The 13,841-nt window shown below is 63.8% G+C and overlaps 1 protein-coding gene across 7 annotated transcripts in view; it reads right to left on the bottom strand.

Annotated features, from left to right (window-relative positions):
• SH3TC1 (SH3 domain and tetratricopeptide repeats 1) overlaps positions 1–8,119 on the bottom strand; it is a 38,894-nt gene extending 30,775 nt beyond the window's left edge. The window contains exons 1-2 of one of the 7 annotated variants that reach the window (XM_079768101.1): positions 7,819–8,119; positions 6,168–6,581 (exon numbers count right to left, since the gene is read on the bottom strand). Coding sequence is in view for 1 of the 7 variants with exons in the window: in XM_079768096.1 (XP_079624222.1) it covers positions 3,002–3,047 (46 nt within the window). In the remaining 6 variants the exon portion in view is untranslated. Of the gene's footprint in view, positions 1–2,822; positions 2,946–3,001; positions 3,408–6,167; positions 7,343–7,818 lie in introns of those variants that run through there. The other 6 variants (XM_079768105.1, XM_079768100.1, XM_079768104.1 and 3 more) reach the window with 6 other exon arrangements.
• Positions 8,120–13,841: the final 5,722 nt, after the last annotated feature.

Below are 13,841 nucleotides of genomic sequence, written 5' to 3'. Positions count from 1 at the left end.
GGCGCACGGCCTGGGCAGCTGTCTGCTCACGGAGGGCCCGGGCCGGGGCTGTCCGGACTCGGCGCCGCTGTCAGGAGGGTTCACTTGCCGTGGGAATTATCCAGCAGGCCTAGCAGAGCGCACCCCAGTCTGTCCCGGTAAGAACGCCGGTGTCCCGGCCGCCCCACAGCCAGCGACGGAGCTCTCCAGGCACCTGGACAAGGACGTGTGTCTGGAAGGTCAGGCCCCTGGCCCGGCCGCCCGGCCGAGGCTGGGGGACTGCGGGGAGAAGCACCGAGGCCGCCCCCTTGAGGCCTGCCCGTGGCCCCCGGCCCCGGCCCCGGCCCCGGCCCCGCCTGTGAGGGACGAGTTTTGCGGGGCGCTCAGAGCCCCACGCCGTGCAGCCATGGGAGGCTTGGCCCCTGCGCCCTTGTTTGGCTGGAAACTGTGGGAAGAGGCCCGGCCGCTCCACAGCCATAAGGGTCACGGGGTTTCCTCTCCTGCCTTTGTCCCCAGCGCCGGCCGGACCCGCATCCTGTTTGTCTCTGCAGCTGTGCCCGCGGCCCACGGCCAGAGGGGGTTTCCCAGAGCCTCCCCAACTGTGCTCAGTGCTCCTCAACTCTGCAAGGCGCACCCCAACTCCTCATAGCGCACCCAGACTCCACAGAAGGCACCCAACTCTGCACAGCACACCAACTCTACAGAATGCACCCCAACTCTGCACAGTGCATTACTCCAGAGCACCCCAACTCTGCACAGTGCACTGACTCCACAAGATGCACCCCAACTCTGCACAGTACATTACTCCAGTGCACCCCAACTCTGCACAGTGCACTGACTCCACAGGATGCACCCCAACTCTGCACAGTACATTACTCCAGTGCACCCCAACTCTGCACAGCACCCAACTCCACAGGATGCACCCCAACTCTGCACAGCGCATTATTCCAATGCACCCCAACTCTGCACAGCACCCAACTCCACAGGATGCACCCCAACTCTGCACAGCGCATTACTCTGCCACCCCTGCCATCCCTGCAGGAAAGCGGGCGCGGGCCGCCGCTGGACCCGCCCCGGGTGTGGGTGCTGCTCTAGGATGGGGGAGCGGAGAAGCACCTCAGGACCCCCGAGCAGGGAGGGGTCAGCACACAGGCTCCCGTCCGCGGGAACTGGGGTGTCTGAGGCTCCAGGGACAGGAGTGTCTCAGCGGCGTGGGCGGGGCGGCACCATGGGCAGGACTGACCAGCAGCTCAGGCCTTCGCGGGCTTGAAGGCTCCGCACCATGAGGCGGGTCTGGCCGTGACCCTGAGCCAGGCAGTCCGTTACCCGTGCTCCCGCGAACGGGCTCTCGGAATGCAGAGCCGAGGGCCGGGGCAGGGAACTGGGCAGCAAGGCCCTCAGGCGCACAGCGGGGAAACTGAGGCGCAGGGAGAGAAAGCCTCTCACCCACCTCGCACGGCCGTCACCGGCAGGTGGCTCTGAGACGCGGCCCCAGCCCAGGTCCTGCCCGGGACCATGCCCGCGCCCGCCCTGGCCCCACGCCCCGCAGCACCCAGTCCGTCCTGGTCTCTGGCCCGACACGGGTGAAGGCAGATGTGACCGGCCTCGAGCGGCTTCCCAGAAAGACCCCCGGACAGACCCCCGGACAGACACCACCTTCCTGCCCCCCAGCTCTAAGGCACCGGAGGCAGCACCCGGCTTGGGGGGCCTGCCCGTCGGTTCCTCCGCAGCCGCCTGAGCAGGAGGCACTGGGGAGACGGAGCCGCCGGCCTGGCCCCGCGGGAAGGGCTAGGATGGCCGCACCCAGCACGGTCCGCGTGCCTGTTACCCGGGCCTCCGTGGCTGACCCCTCCCCATCAGTGACGAGAGGGCCAGGCCCGTGACTGGGACACTGCTCTCTGCAAAACAGGCGGTCAGACCAGCAGGCTGTCCAGATGCCTGGCGGCCGGGCCGGGCCGGGTCGCGGGCTGGCAGGAAGCGGTCAGCAGTTCCTTGCGCCTGGGCCAGGACCCAGGGCGCCTCCCTCCCCGCCCCCCCTCCCCCGCCCGGCCTGGCCCCTGTCCCGCTCTGTGGCCAGGTGTGGCCCTTGAGGCGGGGCATGGGCTGACCGGGCGGCTGGGCCAGCTGGCCAGGTGCCTGGGCCTGTATGTTAGGGACCCTTCATCCAGGTAGTCAGGGTGTGAGGGGCTGCCACAGACAGCATTCGGGGGTGCGCCATCCCCCACACCCCGAGTAACGGCACGTGGCCCTGGGAGGAGTTGGCCAGATGGCATTCAGCCGTGTTGGCACCCACCAGGGCCCAGGCCCGGCCGGACATCCCCCTTTCACTGTAGGGCAGGCCGAGGCCCTGGTGACCGGAGGGCTGCACAGGAGACAGTGGGGACAGGACCTGGGCTTCACAGCTCTCTGAGACGTCACCCAGGGACACCCCCCCCTCGGCCCTCACTCCCCAGAACCCCATGTTCCTGACTCAGGGTGTGGGACCCCGCCCGCCCCCCCTGGAATTCGGACATTCTCGGGGCCAGGCCCAGGGGGCGGCATCTGCACTTGGCGTGTGCAGATATTCACCAGCGTAGGCCTCTGGGGCGGGGCGTCCTCCTGCGGGACCCCTTTCCCTGGAATCCAGGGCGGTCCCTGCAGGCCAGCGGGGTCAGGAGGGCTGGGAGGTTCCATGGGACGCGAGACGCCTCAGTCCCTGGGCCGAAGCCCCAGCCACAGGTTCGGGGCTCAGCCCCACCCTCGGTGTGCTCCTGAGAGCCTCTCCCCCGCCTCACCCCACCTCACCCCACCTCGACCCCACCCCACCTCTCCCCACCCCAACCCCCACCCCCACCCCACCCCACCTGATGCGAATCTGTCCTGCCCAGGCCCCCAGCAGCCACTGTGCTGCTACAGGCAGTGGTCGCCTCCATCCTTATCTCCCTGGTCTCTCAGTGGTCACTGGCTGGCCACACCCCCTCCCAGCACCGCCTCCTGCCCCCCTCCCACCCCTCCTGCCTCCCTCCCACCCCTCCTGCCTCACCTCTCAGAGGCGGGAGCCACAGTGCACACTGACAACCCGGGGTCATACCAGCCCTGGTCCCCCACCCGGTCCCACCCAGGGCTGCTCTTGCGGCCCAGGCAGGCCCGGGACGTGGGTGGGTCAGGCCCCTACCCCCAGGCCCCGCCTCGGGGCGGACGGAGCGGCTGGCAGGCTCAGTGTGCCAAGCACTTCAGTGGGATTTGTCCGGTGTTTTTCTCAGTCCTTTTCCTTTTAATTTTTAACCAACCAGATTGCGGCTGGTTTCGGTTCAGAGCCAGGCTGGACCCGCCCTCAGAGCAGCTGTTTTTCGTTAAACTGCACCTGAGGGTTGGCCCCGAGGCCACGCCAGGAACCCCACAACTCCACGGAAAACAGCGAGCGGGCAGGCGGGCCTCTGCCTGCTGCCTTACATACAGGACACCCTGCTCCTTACATACAGGACACCCTGCTCCTTACATACAGGACACCCTGCTCCTTACATACAGGACACCCTGCTCCTTACATACAGGACACCCTGCTCCTTACATACAGGACACCCTGCTCCTTACATATGGGACACCCTGCTCCTTACATACGGGACACCCTGCTCCTTACATACGGGACACCCTGCTCCTTACATACGGGACACCCTGCTCCTTACATACAGGACACCCTGCTCCTTACATACGGGACACCCTGCTCCTTACATACAGGACACCCTGCTCCTTACATACAGGACACCCTGCTCCTTACATACAGGACACCCTGCTCCTTACATACAGGACACCCTGCTCCTTACATACAGGACACCCTGCTCCTTACATATGGGACACCCTGCTCCTTACATACGGGACACCCTGCTCCTTACATACGGGACACCCTGCTCCTTACATACAGGACACCCTGCTCCTTACATACAGGACACCCTGCTCCTTACATACAGGACACCCTGCTCCTTACATATAGGACACCCTGCTCCTTACATACGGGACACCCTGCTCCTTACATACGGGACACCCTGCTCCTTACATACGGGACACCCTGCTCCTTACATACAGGACACCCTGCTCCTTACATACGGGACACCCTGCTCCTTACATACGGGACACCCTGCTCCTTACATACGGGACACCCTGCTCCTTACATACAGGACACCCTGCTCCTTACATACGAGACACCCTGCTCCTTACATACGGGACACCCTGCTCCTTACATACGGGACACCCTGCTCCTTACATACGGGACACCCTGCTCCTTACATACAGGACACCCTGCTCCTTACATACGGGACACCCTGCTCCTTACATACGGGACACCCTGCTCCTTACATACGGGACACCCTGCTCCTTACATACAGGACACCCTGCTCCTTACATACAGGACACCCTGCTCCTTACATACAGGACACCCTGCTCCTTACATACAGGACACCCTGCTCCTTACATACAGGACACCCTGCTCCTTACATACAGGACACCCTGCTCCTTACATACGGGACACCCTGCTCCTTACATACGGGACACCCTGCTCCTTACATACAGGACACCCTGCTCCTTACATACAGGACACCCTGCTCCTTACATACGGGACACCCTGCTCCTTACATACGGGACACCCTGCTCCTTACATACAGGACACCCTGCTCCTTACATACGAGACACCCTGCTCCTTACATACGGGACACCCTGCTCCTTACATACGGGACACCCTGCTCCTTACATACGGGACACCCTGCTCCTTACATACGGGACACCCTGCTCCTTACATACGGGACACCCTGCTCCTTACATACGGGACACCCTGCTCCTTACATACGGGACACCCTGCTCCTTACATACGGGACACCCTGCTCCTTACATACGGGACACCCTGCTCCTTACATACGGGACACCCTGCTCCTTACATACGGGACACCCTGCTCCTTACATACGGGACACCCTGCTCCTTACATACGGGACACCCTGCTCCTTACATACGGGACACCCTGCTCCTTACATACGGGACACCCTGCTCCTTACATATAGGACACCCTGCTCCTTACATACAGGACACCCTGCTGCCTTACATACAGGACACCCTGCTCCTTACATACAGGACACCCTGCTCCTTACATACAAGACACCCTGCTTCTTACATACGGGACACCCTGCTCCTTACATACAGGACACCCTGCTCCTTACATACAGGACACCCTGTTTCTTACATACGGGACACCCTGCTCCTTACATACAGGACACCCTGCTCCTTACATACAGGACACCCTGTTCCTTACATACAGGACACCCTGCTGCCTTACATACGGGACACCCTGCTCCTTACATACAGGACACCCTGCTCCTTACATACAGGACACCCTGTTCCTTACATACAGGACACCCTGCTGCCTTACATACAGGACACGATGCGCATCTCTCCCGCCCGGAGGCGCAGAGTCACCCCCGTCCCCAGGCGCCCAGCCTGTCAGCACTGGCACCTGGCAGCTGCCTATGGCGGCTGTGGAGGAGCAGCGGCCAGACAACCACAGGTGGCCACCCTCTACCAGCAGCCCCCACCTCCGGGAAGTCGTCCGCAGACGCCTGGCCACTCCCAGATGCAGGGCGAGGGTGTAGACAATCCCCCAACAGCAACACCTTGGAGACAACCAGGTGTCAAGTAACGCACACCACCGCCCGCCCCGCCAGCAGCTGCCACGGAACCAACCAGAGGCTCTGGGCCCACAGGAGAGAGCGGAGGCTCCTCAGCGGCGGGAAGGCGCTGCAGAGCGAGCGGGTGGGGCCCCTCCTGCTCCCGGGAGCCCGGGCGCGCCCTGTGCTGGCCGCTGGGCGGTGAGAGCGGGAAGGGGCTGAGGGGGGCAGAGGGGGTTCGAGGGTGGGAGCTCCTCTGCGTGACGCTGTGATGGTGGGGACACGACCTTCCACACCTGTCCAAGACACTGAAGGTGCCCGGCCGGCGGGGCTCCGTGGCTGAGCATCGGCCCATGAACCAGGAGGTCACGGTTCGATTCCCAGTCAGGGCACATGTCCAGGTTGCGGGCTCCAACCCCTGTAGGGGGCGTGCAGGAGGCAGCCAATCAGTGATTCTCTCTCATCATTGATGTTTCTCTCTCTCCCCCTCCCTTCCTCTCTGAGATCAATAAAAAAAAACCTTATTAAAAAAGACACTAACGTTTACAGCATAGACCACACACCTTAACGTATGTAAATGAGAAGACGCTCAGGAGGACGGCATCCCAGGATGGATGCAGAGTGACCGCACAGTGAGGGCCTGGCGTGCATGCGGCGCCTCCCTGGAGGGCAGGAGGGCGGCCACCAGCTCTGGCCACGGTGGGTCCGGGAGACGAGAGACGCGTGGAACGCGGAGGCCTGTGCTCTGGCTGGCCACGCTGCTCCCCGGGGGCCTGGTTCCGAATCCCTTACTTCTGTGCCGGGTGGAACAGCTGGGCGGAACCAGGAAGGCCTGGCGGATGGCGAAGGCAGCTGCATCGCCAGGAAGGCAGCTGTATGGCCATCGGAGTGGGAGGCACAGGAAATCGAGGAGAGGCTGCAGCGCCCCGTGGCGATGGGCGGGAGCTGGAGGCCTGGAGGTGTGAATTCACAGCTCACTGTAGACACATGTTCCCGAGAGAGAGACTATTAGATACAGTGTATGTCCATGGGTCAGTACACACGTGTACGAACTCACAGATAGCGTGTGTACATAGGCAAGCACACTTCGCACTGAACAGGTACAGGCGCGTGCCCAGGTCGGCTACACGCGCAGGCCGCGGGCTGTCAGCGGAGAGGTCCTGAAGGAAAAGCCACCGGGAGGCCCAGTGCCCCCGCCCCTGAGCGCAGGGACCTCGGTCCCTAAGACCTCCCTCCAGCCCCAGAGTCCGGATCGGGAAACGGCCGATTCCAGGCCCAGGCCAGAGCACGCACGAGTGAGCCCGGCTCGCGGCGCCGGGAAAGTAAGGGAGCGGACGCAGGAATGAAGAGTGGGTGCCTGAACTCCCCCGGGGGGGGGGGGCAGGGGGGCACAGGGACAGAGCTCCCGATGGCCGAGGATGGAAACATGGGAGCCACAAATCAATTCCATCAGATCACCCCCCCACGCGTGAAAGAAGCCGCCGCCATCCGTCTGACAGAAGTGAACGACTGGGCACATGGGCCCTGAAAACCGCGCTCTGGCAGGGCCGCAGCCTGGGGATCGATTCCCACAGCCCCCGAGGGACAGGGAGGGGCCACCAGCTCCCTGTTCTGAGGTGCAGCCTCGCCTGGCGCCCCGGAGCGGCCCCCCACCCGGCCAGCCTGAGCCAAGTCCACAGCCAGGGCCCCAGGCCCAGGGGGGCGGAGACTCTTCCTGACGCCACCCCCCTCCTCACCTTCCCCTCCCAGCTCAACACTCACTCTCAGCCACCACCACCCCCAACCCCCCCACACACCCGGAAAGCAGGGCGGTTCCCAGGGCAGCAGGGACTTTGGCTCCTGGGGGACCTGGAGGGGGGCTGGGGAAGGAGGGGAGCAGACCCCCAGGGCGGAGGGAGGGAAAGCCAGGCCCCCCCTGCTGAGCACAGGTGGCCCCTCTTGCTACGGAAACGAGGCTCAGCGGCAACAACATCAGAGCCCCAGGGGCCACCGCCTTGGGGCCTCCCCTGGTCCCCGGCCCGGGAGGCGCCTCCCACCTGACAGTTGCTGCCTTGACAACGTCCCGCTCCCCCCGCCGGGCTCCCAGCCCCTTTCCCCGAAGCAGGGCCACAGGCTGGACCCCGCCGCTCCCCGGCCAGGCCCTTTTGGGGCGCACACCACCCGTTTCCACTGGGTTCCTCCTGGGGCGACCCGGCCCAGAGGCCCAGAACTTACCCTGCCAGGGGCAGCCGCTGCCCAGGAAGGGGAGGGAGGAGGCTCCCCGGCCCCTCAGGACGGCCCCTCCACGCAGCACCGGCCAGGGCACGCAGGAAGGCGCACATTTTCAGGGAGCCCGGCCCTGCAGCTCCAATCGGAGGCCTGAGCAGCCGGCCTGGTCATTGGCTGTGCCTGGGGCCCCCCGCCCCCCAGGGAGGGGCCCAGTCTCCCGGTGACCTTTCTCCTGCCATCGCCCTGGGAGGTGTCAGCATTCCTGGTCCGCAGGCATTCCCCGGGCCGGCATTCCGGAGCAGGGCGGGGAGAAGCCCCGGGCCGGCGGGCTGGCAGCAGCGGGCTCCCGGCCCACCCGCTGTGCGGGGCTGGCACCCCTGGGAGCAGGTGCCACCCCTGGTCCGGGGCCTGACAGGAGGGAGGCCGGGCCTTTGGACAGCGGCTGGGACCGCCCCCAGCGGGGCTGAGAGCCTGCAGCTGGGGTGGGGGCGGCTGGCTGGCTGTGCAGCCAACATTGATTGAGCACCTACTGGGCGCCGGAGCCACTGTGAGGCCCGCAGTGGGTCTGCAAAGGCGGCCAGTCTCTGTGTGGTGTCCGGAGAGACTCGTTCCCAAACCACGAGTCACCTAGGGTGTCCTTAAAGGTCCAGGACCCGAAATCTGGACTTTTAACAAGTTCCCAAGCGCCAAAGTGTTACGGCTACTGTGCGGGGCGTGAGGGGGTGGGGGTGGGGGTGGGGTGGGGGCTGGCCCTGCCCCGCTCAGGCTGGGACCTTCCGCACGTCTGGCGGCCTCCAGGTTCCTGACTCACGCGGGAAACATGTCAAGACACGAGTCCAGGGGGAAGTGAGAATAAGTTTATTAAAGCTTGGACAGTGAGCCTGGCCAGTGTGGCTCAGTGGTAGAGCGTCAACCTGTGAGCCAGGAGGTCACGGTTCGATTCCCGGTCAGGGCACATGCCTGGGTTGTGGGCTTGATCCTCAGTGGGGGTTGTGCAGGAGGAGCCGGTCCATGATTCTCTCCATCTTGGTGCCTCTCTCTCTCTCTCTCTCTCTCTCTGAAATCAATAAAAACATAAGCTTGGGACAGTGAGGCCAAGGACGGCCCTGGAGACAGGCTCGGGGGGACCCGGTCCGCGCTGCCGCTGCCCACTGCTCCCCTGGGGAAAGTCGTGCCGGGACCTTCGAGCTCAAGTCGGAAGACGCCAAGCCCAGGCCTGAGGATGGGGCGGCGTGCGCTGAGAGCGGCACTGCTGTGCTTCGTCCTGGTCTGTCTCTTTCCGCCGGCGGGAACGTTAGGGAGGCCCTCAACAGACCCTCACCAGCTCCCGGGGTGTCCTCTGGTTTGTGGGCGCATCAGAAAGAGCGCACGGCGGGGTCTGGGCCCTCTGGTCCGCGTTGCCTTCACCTGGGGCTAGTCTGGCTCCGAGCGGAGCTGTTACCCGTCCCCTGACGGTGGTGGTTCCCCGTCTGCTCCTGCGAGGGCGCGAGGGAGGCCCTGTGATTGAGGAGCTGGTCCCCATTCGGCCGGCGCTCCCTCCGTCTGCTCGGGGTGAGGCTGGTGAGGGAGGGTCCCCGCTGCTCAGGGCTCAGCTCCACGGCCATTTCGACAGCCCCTGGCCTCGCTCTCCTGGTCCACCTGCCGGGATTTTACCAGTTTCTCACCAGCCCGCCTCACCGGGCCAGTGCCCTCAGCCCGTCCCCCGCGCCTCTCCCACGGAGCACCCCCAGGACAGCTCCCCCCCCCGCCTCTCCCACGGAGCACCCCCAGGACAGCTCCCCCCCCCCGCCTCTCCCACGGAGCACCCCCAGGACAGCTCCCCCCCGCCTCTCCCACGGAGCACCCCCAGGACAGCTTCTCCACCCCCCCTCTCCCACGGAGCACCCCCAGGGCAGCCCCCCCTGCCTCTCCCACGGAGCACCCCAGGGCAGCCCCCCCCGCCTCTCCCACAGAGCACCCCCAGAGTGGCTTCCCCGCCCCCCGCCTCTCCCACGGAGCACCCCCAGGGCAGCCCGCCCCACCTCTCCCACGGAGCACCCCCAGGGCAGCTCCCCCCCACCCCTCCCACAGAGCACCCCCAGGGCAGCCCCCACCCCTCCCAGGGAGTACCCCCAGGGCAGCTCCCCACCCCCCCCCCCTCTCCCACGGAGCACCCCCAGGGCGGCGCCGGGCCTGGACCCACTGTGGGCCCCGCCCTCCAGAGACCCTGCTGCCCTGGGCTTCCTGGGGCCCCAGCTCTGGGACTGCCCAGGCTGACCTACGGACCCGTCCAGCGTCCAAGGGCGTGTGCTGACGGCGAGGCCGGGGAAGCCAGGAGGGGCGAGGTCCCGGGGTCCCCTCTGAGGGCCCCTCCCTCGCCAGCCTTCAGGGGCCTGGGGCCCGGCACCTTGCTCAGGCTTCCCCGGCGCCCTCGGAGTTCAAGGGCTTCAACCAGCCAGCCTGGTCTGCACAGCGATCCTGTGTCCAGAGGTCCCACTCACTGTCCCTGTCTGCAGAGGGGGGGGGGGCGGTACCGGGCCGGGGGGTGCCTATGGCTCACACTCACGGAGGAACCCGCCCCCGCCCACCACGGCTCCTGTGTGCTCCCCACGCGAGTCCTCTCCTTTCTGTCTGTGAATCCGCTCACGGCCACGCGGTCCCACATCCGCCTCCTTTAACCTGGGCTCGGGGTTCATGCAGGAAGCACGGGGGTCGCCATAGCAGTGTCCAAACTGTCGAGGATGTTTATGAGTTTTCTGAGCCAAACTGATGACAATCGCCAGGAAGCGAATCTCCTCGGCTCGCGAGGAAGCTCCGGGAAATGGCAGTTGTGTTGCTTGTTCTGACACCGGAACCGGACCGCGGGGAGGACGCGAGGGGTCATGGATCCGTTGCTGGTAGGACAGGGGCCGGGAGGAAGCAAGCCGGGAAACCCCTGGGATCGGGTGGAAAGGAAACGAGAGACACACTTCTGCACAGGGGGGTGCGGGCTTAAGCATGGCCATTGCAGCGCAGGAGCTGGGTGCGGGGACAGAGCACCTAAACTTGGCCCCGGCCCCTCCCAGACCATTTTAGGGATCTTGCTTCAAAAGAAGAAACACAACAGCACCTGTTAGGGCAGAAATAGAACATGGGGCCTAGCTATGAGTTGTAAGAAATAAAATAGGAAATATGAATCATGCTCTGTTAACCCTGAGTGCTTTGTTCTGATTAAAGAAGGCACATTCTAACCCGGCTGGGACTGGTACGTCCCCGGGACCTGGGACTCAACCTTGGGCCTGGGAGTCAAACTTGGACCCAGGAGTCAACCTTGGACCCAGGAGTCAACCTTGGACCCAGGAGTCAACCTTGGACCCAGGAGTCAACCTTGGACCCAGGAGTCAACCTTGGACCCAGGAGTCAACCTTGGACCCAGGAGTCAACCTTGGACCCAGGAGTCAACCTTGGACCCAGGAGTCAACCTTGGACCCGGGAGTCAACCTTGGACCCAGGAGTCAACCTTGGACCCAGGAGTCAACCTTGCTCCTGGGAGTCAACCTTGGGCCCTGGAATGTGGGCCATCCCCATTCAAGAACGGCCGATTATCAGGACAGATGAATAACCTTGTTGCCCAAACAGTGGAGCCTTCTCCCACCCCCACCCCACCCCACCTTGCCCACGTCCCCAGGCCCGTGGTTCCTCTTCCCCAGGTAACCCTTGTCCTCCCCCATAGAAGCAACTGGCTTATTGGGGGGGCGGGGGGTGCAGAGCAGATTTCCGGGGACAACCGGCTGCTCTCCCTGCTGCCGGCGGGATTGGAATACCGCTCATATGGGATTCAACCCTGTCGCTGCTGAATTGGCTCAACCCACTGTCCGGTTTCACACCCTCCTTCCACCAGCCGTGACCCTGAAGGGCTGGCCAGGCCACCTTAGCCTGAGAGGGGGCCTGACTGACGGGCCCTTTCCAAGGCGGGTTTCCTACACGTGCGGGAGCCAGGGCCCTTGGGGATGGGGGACGATGACCCGGAAGCTCGAAGGTCCTGGAAAAGGAACAGACCGCAGGCCCGGCACCAGGAGCTCGGCATTGCTGCCCGGCTGCCCGGCCGGCCGCTGGGGGCGAGAGTGTGGTCCGAGGTCGGGGCTCACTTCCCTCAGGGCGCAGACGAGAGTCAACCAATGGATGCATAATAAGTGCAACAACAAGTCAACCCCTCTCTCAAATCAATAAAGTGAAATAAGAGAAATGGATGGGCGTGGTCTGTCTCCTTCTGGGACAAGCGACCAGAGGGGACCGGAGCAGGGCAAGGAAGAGGAGAAGAGGCCGTGGCCTGCGGGCTGGGCGGGGCAGGCAGGGCCCACCAGCAGCCTGACATTTGAAAAGGAGGTTGAGCAACACCCCAAGGACTTGAACTTGGTCCTGAACTGGTCACAGGGGGCAGGGGGACCCCGTGCAGGCCCCGTGCCCACCCGGCCAGGGGCGGAGGGATTTCTGACAAGGACTGACGCTGGCGGCCGCACACAGGAGCGGGTACATGCTCCTCTCCTCCAAGGCGGAGGGAGGACGGGTTTCAAAACGTCATGATGGCTGAACTTCAAAATGCCCTTCAGCCCGGCCGGCCTGGCTCAGGGGCTGAGCGCCGACCTAGGAACCAGGAGGTCAGGGTTCGATTCCCCGTCAGGGCACAGGCCTGGGTTGCAGGCTCCATCCTTGGTGGAGGCGCGCAGGAGCTGATCCATGATTCTCTCTCATCATTGATGTTTCTCTCTCTCTTCCTCTCCTTGCCTCTTTGAAATCAATAAAAGAGAAGGGAGGGAGGGAGGGAGGGAGGGAGGGAGGGAGGGAGGGAGGGAGGGAGGGAGGGAGGCACTTCCGAGGACAGAAACTGGACAGAGGACTGCAGAGCGCCTGCCGTGGTCCTCCGGCCAGTGCGCCGAGGCGGTCAGTGCTCGCTGCTCCTGCGTTTTCCATGTGTGTTTCCGTGCGTATTTCTGTGTGTGTTTCCGTGTGTGTTTCCATGTGTGTTTCTGTGCGTATTTCTGTGTGTGTTTCCGTGTGTGTTTCCATGTGTGTTTCCGTGCGTATTTCTGTGTGTGTTTCCGTGTGTGTTTCCATGTGTGTTTCCGTGTGTGTTTCCGTGTATGTTTCCATGTGTGTTTCCGTGTGTATTTCCATGTGTGTTTCCGTGTGTGTTTCCGTGTGTATTTCCGTGTGTGTTTCCATGTGTGTTTCCGTGTGTATGAGGTTGTCATCCTGGTTATAATCAGATGGTCCTTTTTTGCAGCTGTGACTGTGACGATGAAAGCCATCTTTGGGCACGGGCCTCTGCCCCAGTGTTCGATTTATTAGGGTGTTTTCCCCAACCCCCACCCCAAGCCCCCTTGTGAAGAGCCCCAGGAGCGGGGAGGGGTGTCAGTTCTTTGCCTGGGTGACCTTGAGCAAGTCTCTCCCCGCTGGGCCTCTGCTGCCCTCCCCAGACCCAGGAGTCTGGATCCCTCCCTGCAGGTCCCAGTTCCTGGCTGCTCCGCCCACCACTGCCCTCTAGTGGGGAGCAGGAAGATTGCCCACAAGCACTGTTGAGCTTCCTTGGATCCCCAGAGGTAAGACCTTCTGAGTGACCTTGGTGGGAGCGCCTGGAGGACATGCTCCTTAGCCACCCCCTCCACGGAACAGGGGGACGAGGCTTGCCCGGGGGTGGTGACCGGGTACCCCGGCTCTCCCCTCAGGCTAGACCCTCGATTCTTAACCAGGTGACAGCCTTGTCCACGAGAGCACACAGCACAAGAAGTCTCCCGGGCTCACTGAGGTAAACTGAGGCCAACTGCCGGGAAGCAGCTCTCAGCGGGCGGAGACAGACGTGCCCGGAGAACGGCGGCTTTGCAGCTGATTTTATGCGTTAGAATCAAAGGCGGGGCCGGAAGGGGCACAGGACACCCACGGAGCTAGTCAAGGGCGGGAGAAAGCCAGCACAGAAACCTCTGGGGTTGGAGAGAAAGCAAAGCGGAGAGACAGGCCCTTCTTCTCCATCGGAGGGGGCCGCACCGTTAGCATGTACAGAACCGGAGGAGGGT

This window comes from Cnephaeus nilssonii, assembly GCF_951640355.1.
Source record: "Cnephaeus nilssonii genome assembly, chromosome: 1".
In the NCBI taxonomy this organism is placed as follows: Eukaryota; Metazoa; Chordata; class Mammalia; order Chiroptera; family Vespertilionidae; genus Cnephaeus; species Cnephaeus nilssonii.
This window is presented reverse-complemented; position numbering and strand designations above follow the sequence as displayed.